Here is a 16,032-nt window from a genome sequence, read left to right as displayed (position 1 = left end):
ACTGCCAAATTCCCCCCAAGATCCGCATAACCTCCCCCATCCCCTCCAACGGGTCCGAAGCAAATCATCCGCGTAGAGGGAGACCTGGTGCTCCCCCCCCCCCCCCCCCCCCCCCCCCCGAACCAGCCCCTGCCAGTTCCTCGAAGCTCTCAATGCCATGGCTAGTGGCTCTATAACTAGAGCAAACAGTAACAGGGAGAGGAGGCACCCTTGCCTCGTCCCTCGATGTGATTTAAAATGCCCCGACCTCAGCAGGTTCGTACGCACGCTCGCTAAAGGCGCCTGGTAGAGCAACTGCACCCAGCCAGTAAAGACCTCATCAAACCCAAATCTTCCTAGCGCCTCCTACAGGTACTCCCACTCCACCTGATCAAAAGCCTTCTCCGCCCATCGCTACCACCACCTCCACATCTCTTTCTGAGGGCATCATAATAACATTTAAAAGCCTCCGAACGTTGGCCTTGAGTTGCCTGCCATTAACGAATCCCGTCTGGTCTTCCCCTTTCACCCCCGGGATGCAGTCTTCTATCCTTGTGGCCAATATCTTAGGCAACAGCTTGACATCCACATTCAAAAGCGAGGTCAGCCTATATGACCAACACTGATCAGGATCCTTCACCCGTTTAAGAATAAGTGAAATCGAGGCCTGCGACAATGTAGGGAGGATGATTCCCTTCTCTCTAGCCTCGTTAAATGTCCTCACCGGCAATGGGCTCAATATCTCTGAGAACTTCTTGTAAAATTCCACCGGGTAGCCGTCCGGCCCCAGAGCTTTGCCTGACTGCATGCCCTCCAGCCCTTGATAATTTCCTCTATCTCAATCGGGCCCCCAGCCCCTCCACCAGGTCCTCCTTCACCCTTGGAAACCTCAACTGATCCAGAAATTACCTCATCCCCTCCACTCCAGCCGGGGGTTCCGACTCATAATTTACTATAAAATTCTTTAAAAACATCCTATTCGCCTTTTCTCCGTACTCATAAACCACCCCCTTTACCTTCCTCAACTGTTCCACTGCTTTCCCTGTGGTCAACAACTCAAACTCCGCCTGTAACTTCCGCCGTTCCCTCAGGAGCCCCGTGTCCGTGGCCTCCGCGTATCTCCTGTCCACCCGGAGTATCTCTCCACTAATCTCTCCCTCTCCACCCGTTCCCCCTTTTCCCTGTGGGACCGAATCAAAATTAGCTCCCCTCTAACAACTGCTTTCAGAGCTTCCCAAACCGTCGCTGCAGATACGTCTCCTGTGTCATTTGTTTCCAGGTAGTTCTGGATGGACTTATTCACCCGCCCGCAGACCGCTTCATCCGCTAGCAACCCCACATCCAGTCGCCATAACGGGCGTTGCCCTCTCTCCTCACTAACCCACAAATCCACCCAATGCGGGGCATGATCCGACACTGCAATTGCCCAGTATTCCGGCCCAACACCTTCGGTATTAGCGTCCTGCTCAGAACAAAAAAGTCAATTATGAGTAAACTTTATGGACGCGAGTAAAAAAAGAAAACTCCTTTGCCCTCGGCCGTATAAACCTCCATGGGTCTATATCCCCCATCTGTACCATAAAGCCCTTCAATTCCTTTGCCGCCGCCGGCTTCCTCCCTGATCTGGATATTGACCGGTCCAATTCCGGATCAATGACCGTGTTAAAGTCTCTCCCCCCCCCCCCCCCATGATCAGGTTATGTGACTCTAAGTCCGGGATCTTACCTAGCACACCGCCCTCATAAATTCAACGTCATCCCAGTTCGGAACATATATGTTCACGAGCACCACTCGTACACCCTCCAACCTTCCACTCACTATTATGTACCTACCTCCCTTATCTGACACGATTCTCCAGCCTCAAATGCCACTCGCTTACTAATCAAAATTGCCACCCCCCTGGTCTTTGAGTCCAGCACTGAGTGGAACACCTGGCTAACCCATCCCTTCCTCAATCTCGTCTGATCTATGGGGCGAAATTCTCCCCCAACGGCGGGATGTCCCGCGACTGGCGCCAAAGCCGGCGCCAATCAGACGGGCATCGCGCCGGCCCAAATGTGCGGAATGCTCCGCATCTTTGGCGGCCTAGCCCCAACATTGAGGGGCTAGGCCGACGCCGGAGGGATTTCCGCCCCGCCAGCTGGCGGAAATGGCGTTTGTTTATCCGCCAGCTGGCGCGGAAATGCAGCGCATGCGCGGGAGCGTCAGCGGCCGCTGTCAGTTTCCCGGCGCATGCGCGGGACAGCGGCCGCTGTCAGTATCCCGCGCATGCGCAGTGGGGAGAGTCTCTTCCGCCTCCCGCCATGGTGAAGGAGGCGGAAGGGAAAGAGTGCCCCCATGGCACAGGCCCGCCCGCGGATCGGTGGGCCCCGATCGCGGGGCTAGGCCACCGTGGGGGCACCCCCCGGGGTCAGATCGCCCCGCGCACCACCCCCCCCCCCCCCCCCCCCCCAGGACCCCGGAGCCCGCCCACGCCGCCTGGTCCCGCCGGTAAATACCAGGTTTGATTTACGCCGGCGGGACAGGCAATTTCTGGGCTGGACTTCGGCCCATCCGGGCCGGAGAATCCAGCGGGTGGTCCCGCCAACCGGCGCGGCCGGATTCCCGCCCCCACCCAATCTCCGGGAGCGGAGACTTCGGCGGGGGCGGGATTCACGGCGGCCAACGGCCATTCTCCGACCCGGCGGGGGGTCGGAGAATGACGCCCATGATCTTTAGATGTGTCTCTTGTAGCATTGCCATGTCTGCCTTCAGCTCCCTTAGATGCGCGAACACGCGAGCCCTCTTGACCGGCCCATTCAGTCCTCTCACGTTCCACGTAATCAGCCTGGACGGGGGGGGGGCTTCCACCCCCCTGCTGACTAGCCATCACCCTTTTTAGGCCAGCCCCAAGCCCGCGCCCCCCGCTTCCCTGAGTACCCCCATGAGCAGCAGCCGTTCCCGATCCCATTTGTTCCCCGATAATAGTTCCTCCCCTGTCAGCAAAGCAGCCTCTCTCCCCCCCCCTCCTTTCTCCCCCCCCCCCTTACAACAGCACCAGAAACCTCATCCCCCAGGTCAACTACCAGCTTAACACTTGCTCACCCCCCCCACTGTGCTTCTGAGAGTCAGCTGATCCATGCTGACCCCGATTTTCTTTTCTTCCCATGTACTTAATGATCTGTTGAGCTGCTCGCAGAAAAATACTTTTCACTGTACCTCAGTACATGTGACAATAAACAAATCCAATCCAATCCAAAACCCCCGCCCCTGGCGCCAAACAGTCTGTCTCCATATTGTTCGAACCTCTCCCCCCACATGAATAAACCTTTTAACAGCATCACATTCCCCAGTAAGTAAACAGCAGCAGCAGGAAAAAAAAATGCAATTAGCATAAACCAGTGAAGAGACAATCACTTAAAACAAAACCCAGTCTCCCGAAGAATAACTCTAACTTCAAGACACCCCCGCCCCCCCCCCCCCGCATCAGATCCCTGCAAGACAGAGCCCCCTCCAGCCATCACCACATCCCATTATTTCACCCAGAACGACAAAATCTTTTTTACCAAAACAGTACAGTATTACGAACTACCACTACAAAACTTCTCCGCAGCTCAAATGTCCTTTAAATCGTCTCCAGCTTCTTTTCTTTTATGAATGTCCATACATAGTCCGGCGTCTCAAAATAAAAGTCCCGTTCCTCGTGGCAACCCACAATCGCGCTGGGTACAGCAACCCAAACTTCACCCACTTCTTGAAGAGGGTTGCCTTTGCCCGATTGAACCCAGCCCATCTCTTGGCCAACTCTGCTCCCAGGTCCTGATAAATACGCAACTCACAGTTCTCCAACTTGCTGCTCCGTTCTTTCTTGGCCCACCGCAAGACGTGTTCCTTATGCGTAAAATGGTGAAAACGTACCACCATGGCCCTTGGTGGGTCATTCGCCCTGGGCTTCCTCACGAGGGCTCTGTGCGCTCTATCCACCTCCAGGTGCTGAGGGAACGCTCCAGCCCCCATCATCTTCTAAAGCATGTCCGACACATATGCCCTCGCATCTGACCCCTCACTGCCTTCAGGGTCGCCAACAATTCTGAGGTTCTGCCTCCTGGACCTATTCTCCAGGTCCTCTAGCTTCTCCTGCATCCTCTTCTGGCGGTCGTCTAACACCTCCACCTGGTTCTCCAGCACAGTTATATAGTCCTCCTGGTCGGATAGCTTTTGTTCGATCTCCTGCATTGCTTTCCCCTGGGTCTCCGAAGCCTTGATCGGGTCCAACGTATCCTTTTTCGGCTTGGCGAAGCAATTCTCAAAAAACTTCACCAGCTCCCCCGTCGACCATGTGCCGTCTCTCCTTGGCCCTTGCCCTCCGCCATGCTGTCCCGCGATACCAGCTCCGCTTGCTTCTCGCTACCAGGACTGAGTCGTTTGACCCGGCCACTTCTGGTCCAATTCTCCATACACCGGAGAGGGAATCCTCCTTACTGTTTCACACTTCACCGATTTATCCCATAAAATCCCAGAAAAGTCGGGGGAAAAAGGTCCGAAAGTACTTTACAGGCAGGAGCTATCGAATGTGCGACCTACCCCTCCATGGCCGCCACCGGAAGTCAATGCCAGCATTTAATGCCCACTCCTAGTTGTCCTGCGAAGGTGGAAATGGTATGTTCCCTCTGATACAAGATAGTGCCTTGCTAAGCCATCTGAGTGGGGCAGTTAGATGCTGGCAGCCCCAATCACTCTCCTGGGAAGGGTGACTATGTTGGACACAAGGTGGGTGGTAGATTTTCAACTTACCACCTGGACCTGAAACTGACGTTGCAAATTTGCTTCCCTGTTCAAAATCAATAGAAAAGAAAACTGGTTGCGAGTTGTGGCAAGTATCCAATCTGTAACGTCAGTTTTTGTACCAGAGCAAAGAGTTAAAAACTTCTCCCGTAGAGTTGGATGGAAACGGTCTTGTGATTTTCTGTAGTTGAATAGTTTTCTGGCATGTATTATTTTACCGATGAAGAGTAGCCACTTTATTGGAATGCTGGAGAGTTGCCAGCACCTGTAGAACCAAATCCCAGAAAATCAATGTTTTAGTAGGATGCAATGGGAAAAAGTAAAAATGCACTTAGACTTGGGTCAATTTGAGTTAATTTGTTTAGGCTTTTGCATAGTTATTCATTCAGTGCATTCCACATGGGCAAACAATTAAATTAGCTCAGGCGAAATAAATTTGATGATTCATGAAGAAACTCTGCAGTGTTCCGAATGCAATTTATTTTAACAGGGCATACCCGAAAATCAAACAATTTATACTCTGACTGTTCAGTCAAATAAATGAGGGCACATTTGTTATTATCCAAGAATGAATAATATTTCATTGTGTTAGGTAACTATCGTGGAGGACACTTGGACGGTGTTTCGCCGATACAGTCGCTTCAGAGAACTGCACAAAATAATGAAGATGAAATTCCCAGAGGTAAACCATCATTTAAAATTTGGAAATCGGTCCAGTCTGTGACATGATGATTGGCCACGTGCTTTACCCTTCTGTTATCACAGTTAAACAATGGAGGAGTTAATGTTTCATTTGCATTTTTGATCAGTGCATATTTTGCCTGATTGTAGCCTTTTGACTGAACACCAAGGTCATTTTCATCAAGTTATTTTGCGAAGCCCTTCTGCTGGTTGGAATGCAAGTGATATTTGCAGATAGATGGAAATTGTTAAGAGCCTGGATATTTGGAATTGCTTTATTAATTATTGATACCATTGTATGTATGTGTGCATTCACCATTTAAAGTAGAGGTCAGTTTTTCTGTGGCGAGAGTAAAATTATAAATTCTGTGAATCTGAACAAAGCCAGAAACACTCAGCAGGTGATTCAGCATTTCTCACAACAGAATGGCATGGAACAGATATGTCAATGTTTCTGAGGTCTAGCTGGGCTGCCACTTGGGGTACGGAGTCTGCTGAACATTCTTCTAAAGCCTCCAGATTATGTTCCATTTTGCTATGTTTTAGCTATTTCACATGTTCTCTGTGTATTTTAAAAATCATTGCTATCTTTTCCTAATATCCTGTATCATTTGAGCCATTTAGCCATCTTCTGTTTTCCATTGACATCAAATTTACAGCACAGAAGCAGTAGGCCATTCTGACATGTGTTGTGTTTTAAACACTTGAAGGCTCATTTCAACTCTCCTTGTGTCGACACGTGCCTGTCTGTGCACGCATGCATGCTTTTGCATTTGTGTGTGTGGCTTCTTCCCTCTTCTGTTTATTCTGTTCCTTTTTAAAAATTCTTCTTGCCAATAAAGTTCCTCAGTTCTAATGAATTGCGGTGGTTATAATCACCTTCATATTGCTACAACTTGTGCCAGCAACATCTGCTCTACTTGAACCGCCAAGCAGTGCAAACTAATACTGAGAAATTGCACTTTTTTAAAAATCCTTCAAGCGATGTGGACTTTGCTAGCAAAGCCAGCACTTGTTGCCCTTCCCTAAATGCCCTTGAACTGACCTTCTGGATCGTTTCAGAGGGTGGTTAAGAGTCACCTACATTATTGTGGGTCTGGAGTCACATGTAGGCCAGACCAGACAGGACAGCAGATTCCCTTCCCTGAAGGACATTCGTGAACCAGATGGGTTTTTACAATATTCAGTGATAGTTTCATGGTGACCATTACTGAAACTAGCTTTAAATTCCATTTCAAATTCAAATTGGATTTGCACCCATGTCCCCAGAGCATTAACCTGGGCCTTTGGATTACTAGTCCAACGACAATACCACCACACCACCAAATTCTCCACTTATGACACACATTCTACTAAAACGATTCATCCAAAGCACACCATCTCAAAGCACACCATCTCTAATTAGGATATGTGAGGCAGGAATAGAATGGATCCCTTCCATACTTTTACATACATGTCAAAATTGGTGTATACTAATGGTGCAGATTCACAGGGCCATAAACTGCAACCCATAATTGTGTATATATGCATTATGCAAACATATGGATTTAGTCTAACGTGCATCCATCAATAATATTTTGTTGTTTGGTTCTGTAATGTACAGCTTGTTGTCAGTAACTGCGTTAGTAAAAGTAAAATAAAAGCAAAATACTACTGCTATTGAAGATCTGGAATATCACTTCAGTTCCCGTAACAGCCTCCCCGAACAGGCGCCGGAATGTGGCGACTAGGGGCTTTTCACAGTAACTTCATTTGAAGTCGACTTGTGACAATAAGCGATTTTCATTTCATTCCAAAGAAGAGTCATATTACACTTGAAACGTTAATTCTGTTTCTCTCTCCGCCAGACATGTTGAGGATTACCAACACTTTCTATTTTTATTATTAATGAATTTGGACTTGGGCTGCATTTAAGTGTTCAAATATGCAGTAATAGGTGGACTGTTGCTCGGGGAGGCTTTGGCACAGTAGTACTGGACAGTAGCACTGTGGGTAGCACTGTTGCTTCACAGCGGCAGGGTTCCGGGTTCGATTCCCGACTTCGGTCGCTGTCTATGCGGAATCTGCATGTTCTCCCTGTGTCTGTGTGGGTTTTCTCCGGTTTCCACCCACAAGTCCCGAATGATTTGGACATTCTGAATTCTCCCTCTGTGGACCCAAACAGGCGTTGGAATGTGGAGACGAGGGGATTTTCACAGTAACTTCATTGCAGTGCTAATGTAAGCCTACTTGTGACAATAATCAAGATTATTATTATTGTCACTGAACTCGTCATCCAGAGACCCAGGGTAATGTTCTGGGGACATAATTTGAAATTCCCCCACGGTAAATGGTGAAATTTGAATTCAATTTTAAAAATTTGAATTAAAATCATGAAACGATTGTCAATTGTCGTAAAACCCCTCGGGTTCACTAATGTCCTTTAGGGCAGGAAATCTGCCCATTCGTATCTGGTCTGGCCTACATGTGACTCCAGATTCATGTGGTTGACTCTTAAATGCCCTGAAGGATGAGCAATAAATGCTGGTCCAGCCAGTGATGCCCACATCCAGTGAACAAATAAAAAAAAATAGTTTGGTAGCAATTTGAAGTTCAGTAAGTTACTTGGCTTTTAGTCTGATCGTTGACTGCACTGGCTGTGATGTATGTAAAAGCACCATGAATCTGTATTAGATGACAGGATTATTTTGGACTAGATAAAGGATGCGAGAATGTGAGTGAAGGAACAGTTTCAGGTGCAGGTTGGTGGTCCTATATACCCTTCTGCCTAATGGTCATTGCTGGATACATTGGCTGCACTTTAGACTGAGGACAGGTAATTGTAAGTGCAATGCATGCTGAGTACACTGCATTAATGGAAGTTAATGGTGGGTTATTCTACGTTGGCTCACGTGGTGAGGTCATTACACATCTTCTGGCACTGCCTCCAGGGTGCTGTAAGTGTTAGAGATGTGAACGATGCTCACTCTTTACCACTTTGTATTGCCATTTTACAATCATCAGAGAGAAGGAAGACTTTATTCCAACAGTGTGGGCAAAGATGAACCATAATCCCATGTAGAAAAGCACAGGTTTTTAATTTAGCTACAGGCTTTCATTTCTTATTCTTTATGGTTACTGATGTTGTTTCAAAAATTGCAGAATTCAGTTTCTTGAAAGCCTAACCAAAACTGAGTGATTTAGTACAAGTGACAATGGATTATATAATGTGACTTTGCTGTCAGGATTTCTATCATTCTTGATATTTACATATTAGAATAAATGTCTTCTTGGTGAAGGTAATGACTGTGCCTACAATTCCTAGTCTTGCATCTCAAGATTTTTTTAGAATGATTTGCCTTCCTGACATTGTAATAGGTTAGATTTCAGAACTGTACTCCATTTAATTATGTGTGGTTACAGTTAAATTTGCTGTCATTCATTGCTGCTTTGCATTAGCTTTTTATTCAAAATGCAGTGCCAAAGACCTTGCTATTTTCAATCTATACATGCAATGCGGTATCATTGTTTTAAAACAGGAGGTACATGCTTTAATCCCGTAACTTCCTCAAAGTAGCAATCTCCAAAAGATTGCATCTCTGGATGGACTTGCCCATGTTGAACTTCCAAATCCCCTTCTCGTCCAACCTTCTTCCCTTGGGCTGGGTGAGACAGGAGCAGCAAAGCGGCTCCCAACTGCAGTAGTGCAGAGTAACTGGGACGCAGAGAAGAAAGACGCACCTTTTTTACGGAATTAGGTGCCACAAAGGAGGTGCTTAAAAGGACAATTTAGGAACGCCTGATTGCGGCCATGGAGTGAGTGGTCGCACGTTTGGTGGCTTCCACTCAAGGTGGATGTTTTCGGTCCTTTCCCATCCGAATAGGGTGATATTTAAGGGCAAAAGGTGTATGAGTGCCCAGGGAAGGTAATACTCTTCTGGTGAGGCTGGTGTATGGATCCACAAACGAGAAGTGCCACAAGAAAGAGATAGCTGCAGGAGCAAAAAGGTGAAGATGGGGGAGGGCAAAGGGGCAGCGCTGCCTGCACATTGGTCGACGGAGCAGCTGGTGGAATTTTTGAATAACAAATTCCAGCAGTAGAGGAAAGAGGCTTTGGATGATTTGGTCAAGGTGGTGGAAATGTTCAGGGTGGCAATTGAGCGAGTGGAGCAGAGGCAGGAGGTTCAGGACCTGGTGATCCAGGAGGTGAGGAAGTCGGTGGGGGAGCATGACGAGCGGCTGGCCTCGCAGGAGACGGAGGTGGGGATGGTCTTCAGTAGCCAGAAGAGGCTCCGAGAGAAATTGGAGGACCTTGGGAACCGCTCCAGGAGGCAAAATGTGAGGATTGTCGGGATGATTGAGGGAGCGGAGGCCGCCAAGTATGTGGCGAGCATGCTGGAGAAGATGATGGGGATGGGGGGCCTTCGACCAGTGGATTGGGCGCACAGGGTGTTGAGGAGGAGGCAGCAGATGGGGGAGCTGCTGAGGGCGATGTGGTAAGGCTGTATCGATTTCTGGACAAGGAAAAAACTCTGAAGTGGTCGAGGCAAATCAAGAAATGCACCTGGGAAGGGAGTGAGCTGTAGATATACCAGGACCTGGGTGCGGAGCTGATGAAGCGGAACATAGAACATAGAAAATACAGCTCAGAACAGGCCCTTCGGCCCACGATGTTGTGCCGAACCTTTGTCCTAGATTAATCATAGATTATCATTGAATTTACAGTGCAGAAGGAGGCCATTCGGCCCTTTGAGTCTGCACCGGCTCCTGGAAAGAGCACCCTACCCAAACTCAACACCTCCACCCAACACCAAGGGCAATTTTGGACATTAAGGGCAATTTATCATTGGCCAATTCACCTAACCCGCACATCTTTGGACTGTGGGAGGAAACCGGAGCACCCGGAGGAAACCCACGCAGACACGGGGAGGACGTGCAGACTCCGCACAGACAGTGACCCAAGCCGGAATCGAACCTGGGACCCTGGAGCTGTGAAGCATTGTGCTATCCACAATGCTACCGTGCTGCCCTTAAGAACAAATAAATCTACACTATATCATTTTACCGTAATCCATGTACCTATCCAATAGCTGCTTGAAGGTCCCTAATGTTTCCGACTCAACTACTTCCACAGGCAGTGCATTCCATGCCCCCACTACTCTCTGGGTAAAGAACCTACCTCTGATATCCCTCCTATATCTTCCACCTTTCACCTTAAATTTATGTCCCCTTGTAATGGTTTGTTCCACCCGGGGAAAAAGTCTCTGACTGTCTATCTATTCCCCTGATCATCTTATAAACCTCTATCAAGTCGCCCCTCATCCTTCTCCGTTCTAATAAGAAAAGGCCTAGCACCCTCAACCTTTCCTCGTAAGACCTACTCTCCATTCCAGGCAACATCCTGGTAAATCTTCTTTGCACCTTTTCCAAAGCTTCCACATCCTTCCTAAAATGAGGCGACCAGAACTGTACACAGTACTCCAAATGTGGCCTTACCAAAGTTTTGTACAGCTGCATCATCACCTCACGGCTCTTAAATTCAATCCCTCTGTTAATGAACGCGAGCACACCATAGGCCTTCTTCACAGCTCTATCCACTTGAGTGGCAACTTTCAAAGATGTATGAACATAGACCCCAAGATCTCTCTGCTCCTCCACATTGCCAAGAACTCTACCGTTAACCCTGTATTCCGCATTCATATTTGTCCTTCCAAAATGGACAACCTCACACTTTTCAGGGTTAAACTCCATCTGCCACTTCTCAGCCCAGCTCTGCATCCTATCTATGTCCCTTTGCAGCCGACAACAGCCCTCCTCACTATCCACAACTCCACCAATCTTCGTATCGTCTGCAAATTTACTGACCCACCCTTCAACTCCCTCATCCAAGTCATTAATGAAAATCACAAACAGCAGAGGACCCAGAACTGATCCCTGCGGTACGCCACTGGTAACTCGGATCCAGGCTGAATATTTACCATCCACCGCCACTCTCTGACTTCTATCGGTTAGCCAGTTCGTTATCCAACTGGCCAAATTTCCCACTATCCCATGCCTCCTTACTTTCTACATAAGCCTACAATGGGGAACCTTATCAAATGCCTTACTAAAATCCATGTACACTACATCCACTGCTTTACCTTCATCCACATGCTTGGTCACCTCCTCAAAGAATTCAATAAGACTTGCTGACTATCCCTAATCAAGCAGTGTCTTTCCAGATGCTCAGAAATCCTATCCTTCAGTACCCTTTCCATTACTTTGCCTACCACCGAAGTAAGACTAACTGGCCTGTAATTCCCAGGGTTATCCCTAGTCCCTTTTTTGAACAGGGGCACGACATTCACCACTCTCCAATCCCCTGGTACCACCCCTGTTGACAGTGAGGACGAAAAGATCATTGCCAACGGCTCTGCAATTTCATCTCTTGCTTCCCATAGAATCCTTGGATATATCCCGTCAGGCCCGGGGGACTTGTCTATCCTCAAGTTTTTCAAAATGCCCAACACATCTTCCTTCCTAACAAGTATTTCCTCGAGCTTACCAATCTGTAAGGCTGGGTGCAACCAGATAAAGGCTGCCCACTTTAAGAAGGGGGTGACGTTCGGGGTTTTGCACTCTGCCCGCTTGTAGGTGACGCACCAAATACAGGAATTTTATTTTGACTCGCCAGAGGAGGCGATGGACTTTATTCAGGAGCATGGACTGGGGGAGTGTGAGGATATTGAATTTTAGAGAGGAGCTTTGTGTTCATTGTGAAGCACATGGGGTGGACAATTTTGGGTGAGTTTCATCAGGGGAACGGTGATGGTAAGCGTGTCTTTTGTTTTTCTTCGTTTGTTGGTGGTTGAGAGGATTGGGGAGAGGGGTGGACTGGAGGAGTGAGGGGAAGTCAGACCTTGGGCGGGGAGGGCCATCATATTAGCCGGGCATGCTTGTTAACGGGAGTGAAGTGGGGGTTGCCAGGAGGAAGTCCTGGGGGGGCGGGGGGGGGGGGGGGGGAGAGAGGAGAGATCAGGGGGATGGATCTGTTTTTTTTGTTTGGGGCAGGGGGTTGCTGACATGGGGTGCGGTTGGTGTGGCGCAGTTGGGAAGGGAGAGGTGGCGGCGGGCAGCCGAGGGCGGGCCTGAAGGGACACGTGACGTGGGCCGGTATCTGGCTTAAAAAGGGATATGGCTAATTGGCAGGGGAGTGGGGGGGGGGGGGGGGGGAGGAGGGAGGGAAGCCCCCCGACCAGGCTGGTCACATGGAATGTGAGAGGGTTGAAATCGCCAGTTAAACGGTCACTCGTGTTCACGCATTTGAGAAATCCGAAGGCGGGTGCTGTGTTTCTGCAGTGACGCACCTGAAGTTGGGGGATCAGGCGAGGCTGAGGAAGGGATGGGTGGGGCAGGTGTTCCACTCGGGGCTGGATATGAAGACGAGCGGGGTGACAGTGTTAGTTAATAAGGGGGTGGCTTTCAAGGTGGAGAGCATTGTGGCCGATCCGGGGGGTAGATATATGATGGGCAGTGGGAAATTGCAGGGGATGCCAGAGTCCTGGTAAATGTTTATGCCCCAAATTGGGACAATGTGGACTTAGGGCAGGTGTTAGGGAAGATCCCAGACCTGGATACTCATCGGCTGATTATGGGGGTGATTTCAATATGATCCTGGACCCGACTGTGGACCGGGCGAGTCCTAAGTCGGCAAGGGTGTCGGGCAGTGGCTAGGGAGTTGAGGGGGTTCATGGAGCACATGGCGGGGGGGGCGAGGGTGAAGCAGTTTTCAGGGGGGGGGGGGGGCCGAGGATAAAGCAGTTTTCATACTTCTCCCATGTGCACCAGGTGTACTGTATTGATTTTTTGGCAATGCGCTGCTAGCGTTTAGGGTGTTGAGGGTTTGAAAAGGGATTGGTGGTGCGGTGCCAAGCATAGGGTTTCATTATATGCAGTTGATTTATATATCTCGGACCCAGTGGGCAGCATTGGAGGGATTATGGAGATTTTGGGGGAATTTGGCCAGCTTCCGAAATTGAACGTGGGAAAGAGTGAGATGTTCCTGATCAATGCCAGAGAGCAAGAGAGGAGGTTGGGGGAGTTGCCGTTCAGGGTGGTTGGAACTAGCTTTAGGTACTTGGGTGTCCAGGTGGTGCAGAGCTGGGCCCAATTACATAAATTGAATTTGGCTCGATTGGAGGAGGGAATGAAGACAGATTTTAAGAGGTGGGATGTGTTGTCACTGTCACTGACTGGACGCGTTATGACAGTGCAGTTGATGGTGCTGGCCCTGTTCTGAGCGTGTCCAAGACTGAGGGACACTGGCAGCGGTTCTCGGATGTTATGTCCAAGGTTTTGGTTGTGGGTGTGATGCCGAGTCCTGAGGTGGCGATATTTGGTGTCGGAGTCCCAGGGGTCTGGGGGTGATGGAGGGGAAGGAGAGAGAGGCCTTTGCCTCCCTGATAGCCCGGAGACCTATTTTGTTGTAATGGCGGGACTTGGAGCCGCCGAAGATAGCGGTGAATGACCTGGCAGAATTCCTGAGGCTGGAGAAGGTCGAGTTCACTCTGCGGGGGTCGGTGAAGGGTTCACCCGGAGGTGGAAACTGTTCATTGATTTCTTCAAGGAGGATTGAGGGGTGAGCAAGGGGTGGGAGGGATAAAAATGGGGAAGGCGGGTGTGGTGGGGTGTGGGTATCAGGGACGTTTGGGGATCTGTGGTTGTCTGTTTGGGTTGATGTGTTCTTCTGATATTTTGTGTATATATGTAAAAAGCCTTGAATAAAAATATTCTTTTAATAAGGGGACAATTTAAAGGGAGAAGGTTAAGTGGTGGTTCAGACGCCGTGGGGTGACCCAGTGAAGGACCGTGGGATGGGGTGTCGGGCTGGGGTGTGTGCTTGGTTAGGGTGGCATGGGGGTCCCCTGGGGGGAGGAGGAGCGCAGTGGATTTGCTAAACCAGCTCAGTGGGCTGGACTAGGCTTATTCAAAGTGCAGGTTGCGGCCCGCATCGAGGGCGGGTGTAAGAAGGGTCGAGGAGCTAAGGGTCCCGAGGTTCCAGCCACGGTCTGGAATGGCTTTGCAATGGATGGATTTTGTATTCTTAGTTTCGGGATCTCTTGCCCTCCTGCACCTCATTTCTGATAGAGCAAGCATTACTTCCACCAGAATTTGCGATTCCGGCGTTCACAACATTTTAAAACAAAATGTTGGAGCTGCACTTTTTCCTGAAAGTAATATGTGAGTTTCTCCCAAGACAATGCTGGAGTATTGCAAGGCTATTCCAACAACGGATTCTACAACCTCAATTAATTTGGTGTTTATAATCACTTCCATATAACGCACATTATAATTTTTGAGCAATTTGTAATAATATGCGTTGGCTATATTTAGGGAAATGGGCCAGAATTCTGTTACTGACCTTTGAACAACTAACTGCAAGTTTAAATGACTATTCCTCCACTAGGAACATGGGGAAAATGTAAAGGGAACAATCCTGGCCATATGCTCTCCGCCTTACTAAATTCGCACATCCCTGGACACGAGGCAAGGTGGAAGAGCGCACAATATTTTGTAAAATGTTGCCATTTGGGGACGGGTAAAATAGAAACAGAAACTACACAGAAAACACAGTCTCCTGCTTTGAGTCTTGAGAAGAGGTCTGACAATGGAACCAAAGGAGAATGAAGTGTGAACATCTGACTGGTCAGAGACAGTCAAGGCACCTTTCCCATCTTTCAGACTCTGAAAGATTTATTCTGAACTGATTGGAGAAATTGACTGAAGTTAGTAATTGACCGGACTTTAGTTCTGTACATTGGGAAATAAAGCACAATATTGCCTTCAGGACAATCGTAGTATCTGGAAACAGAAACGCCAATAAACAGTGGAATGTCGAAGGCTGGTGAATAGTTATTCACGGTGACATGGATGTTTGTGGAATGGAGGAAACCAGACTGTTCCCATCTACCCACCATAAATTTCCAGTGCTTTATTCTGGTTGCTGTCTCTGCTGCGCAATCGAATAGCACATTTGACTGTTAGCGTGATGCTTTGGTCACACTCAAGAATGTAGCAATTTTGCTATTTCTCCACTTTAATGCTTCGCCCCACGGGATCCTTCAGTTGTGTTCCAATTAATGTTGAATGTCACCTCTGTTGTTGACTAGTGAGTTCCTATCATGTAGTTTGATAGTATTCGTGACAAGGACAGGATATCGACATTGGCCCAATTAGAAATATGCCTTGATTGATACTGATGCTGAAAGATTCAGTGAAACTATTTCTACAGACACTCCAAATAGAACCCAGCATTGGGTACCTGCTGAAATTCCCAAGGCGGATCCATTTTAAGCACATTATCAGTTTCTCTAAACCCACTTGATTCAATGGCAGCCCTTGCCTGAACATGATTACACTCCCAACACATTGGCGATTTCCAACACCTGGTCATGAGGAAATTAAAAGCTGACAAGTGTGATGTCTGTTGTGGATATTTACGAGAACGGGTCACTAGTGACAAATTGATATAACACAGGAATGACTGTGAAGAAGTATCACAAAAATTGTTCGTAGTGTTGAAATGTATTTTTAAAAAGTCAGTGGAATGCATGATTCCTCCCCCCCCCCCCCCCCCCAAAAAAAAAACCT

At 48.5% G+C, this 16,032-nt stretch overlaps 1 protein-coding gene across 2 annotated transcripts in view; it reads left to right on the top strand.

Annotated features, from left to right (window-relative positions):
- Positions 1-16,032, top strand: part of kif16ba (kinesin family member 16Ba) — a 251,726-nt gene that overhangs the window by 167,096 nt on the left and 68,598 nt on the right. For both annotated transcript variants that reach the window (XM_072506633.1, XM_072506629.1), the window contains one exon: positions 5,336-5,425. In XM_072506633.1, the coding sequence (XP_072362734.1) occupies positions 5,336-5,425 (90 nt within the window). The remainder of the gene's footprint in view (positions 1-5,335; positions 5,426-16,032) is intronic.

Source organism: Scyliorhinus torazame, chromosome 1 (genome assembly GCF_047496885.1).
Source record: "Scyliorhinus torazame isolate Kashiwa2021f chromosome 1, sScyTor2.1, whole genome shotgun sequence".
Taxonomy (NCBI): Eukaryota; Metazoa; Chordata; class Chondrichthyes; order Carcharhiniformes; family Scyliorhinidae; genus Scyliorhinus; species Scyliorhinus torazame.
This window is presented reverse-complemented; position numbering and strand designations above follow the sequence as displayed.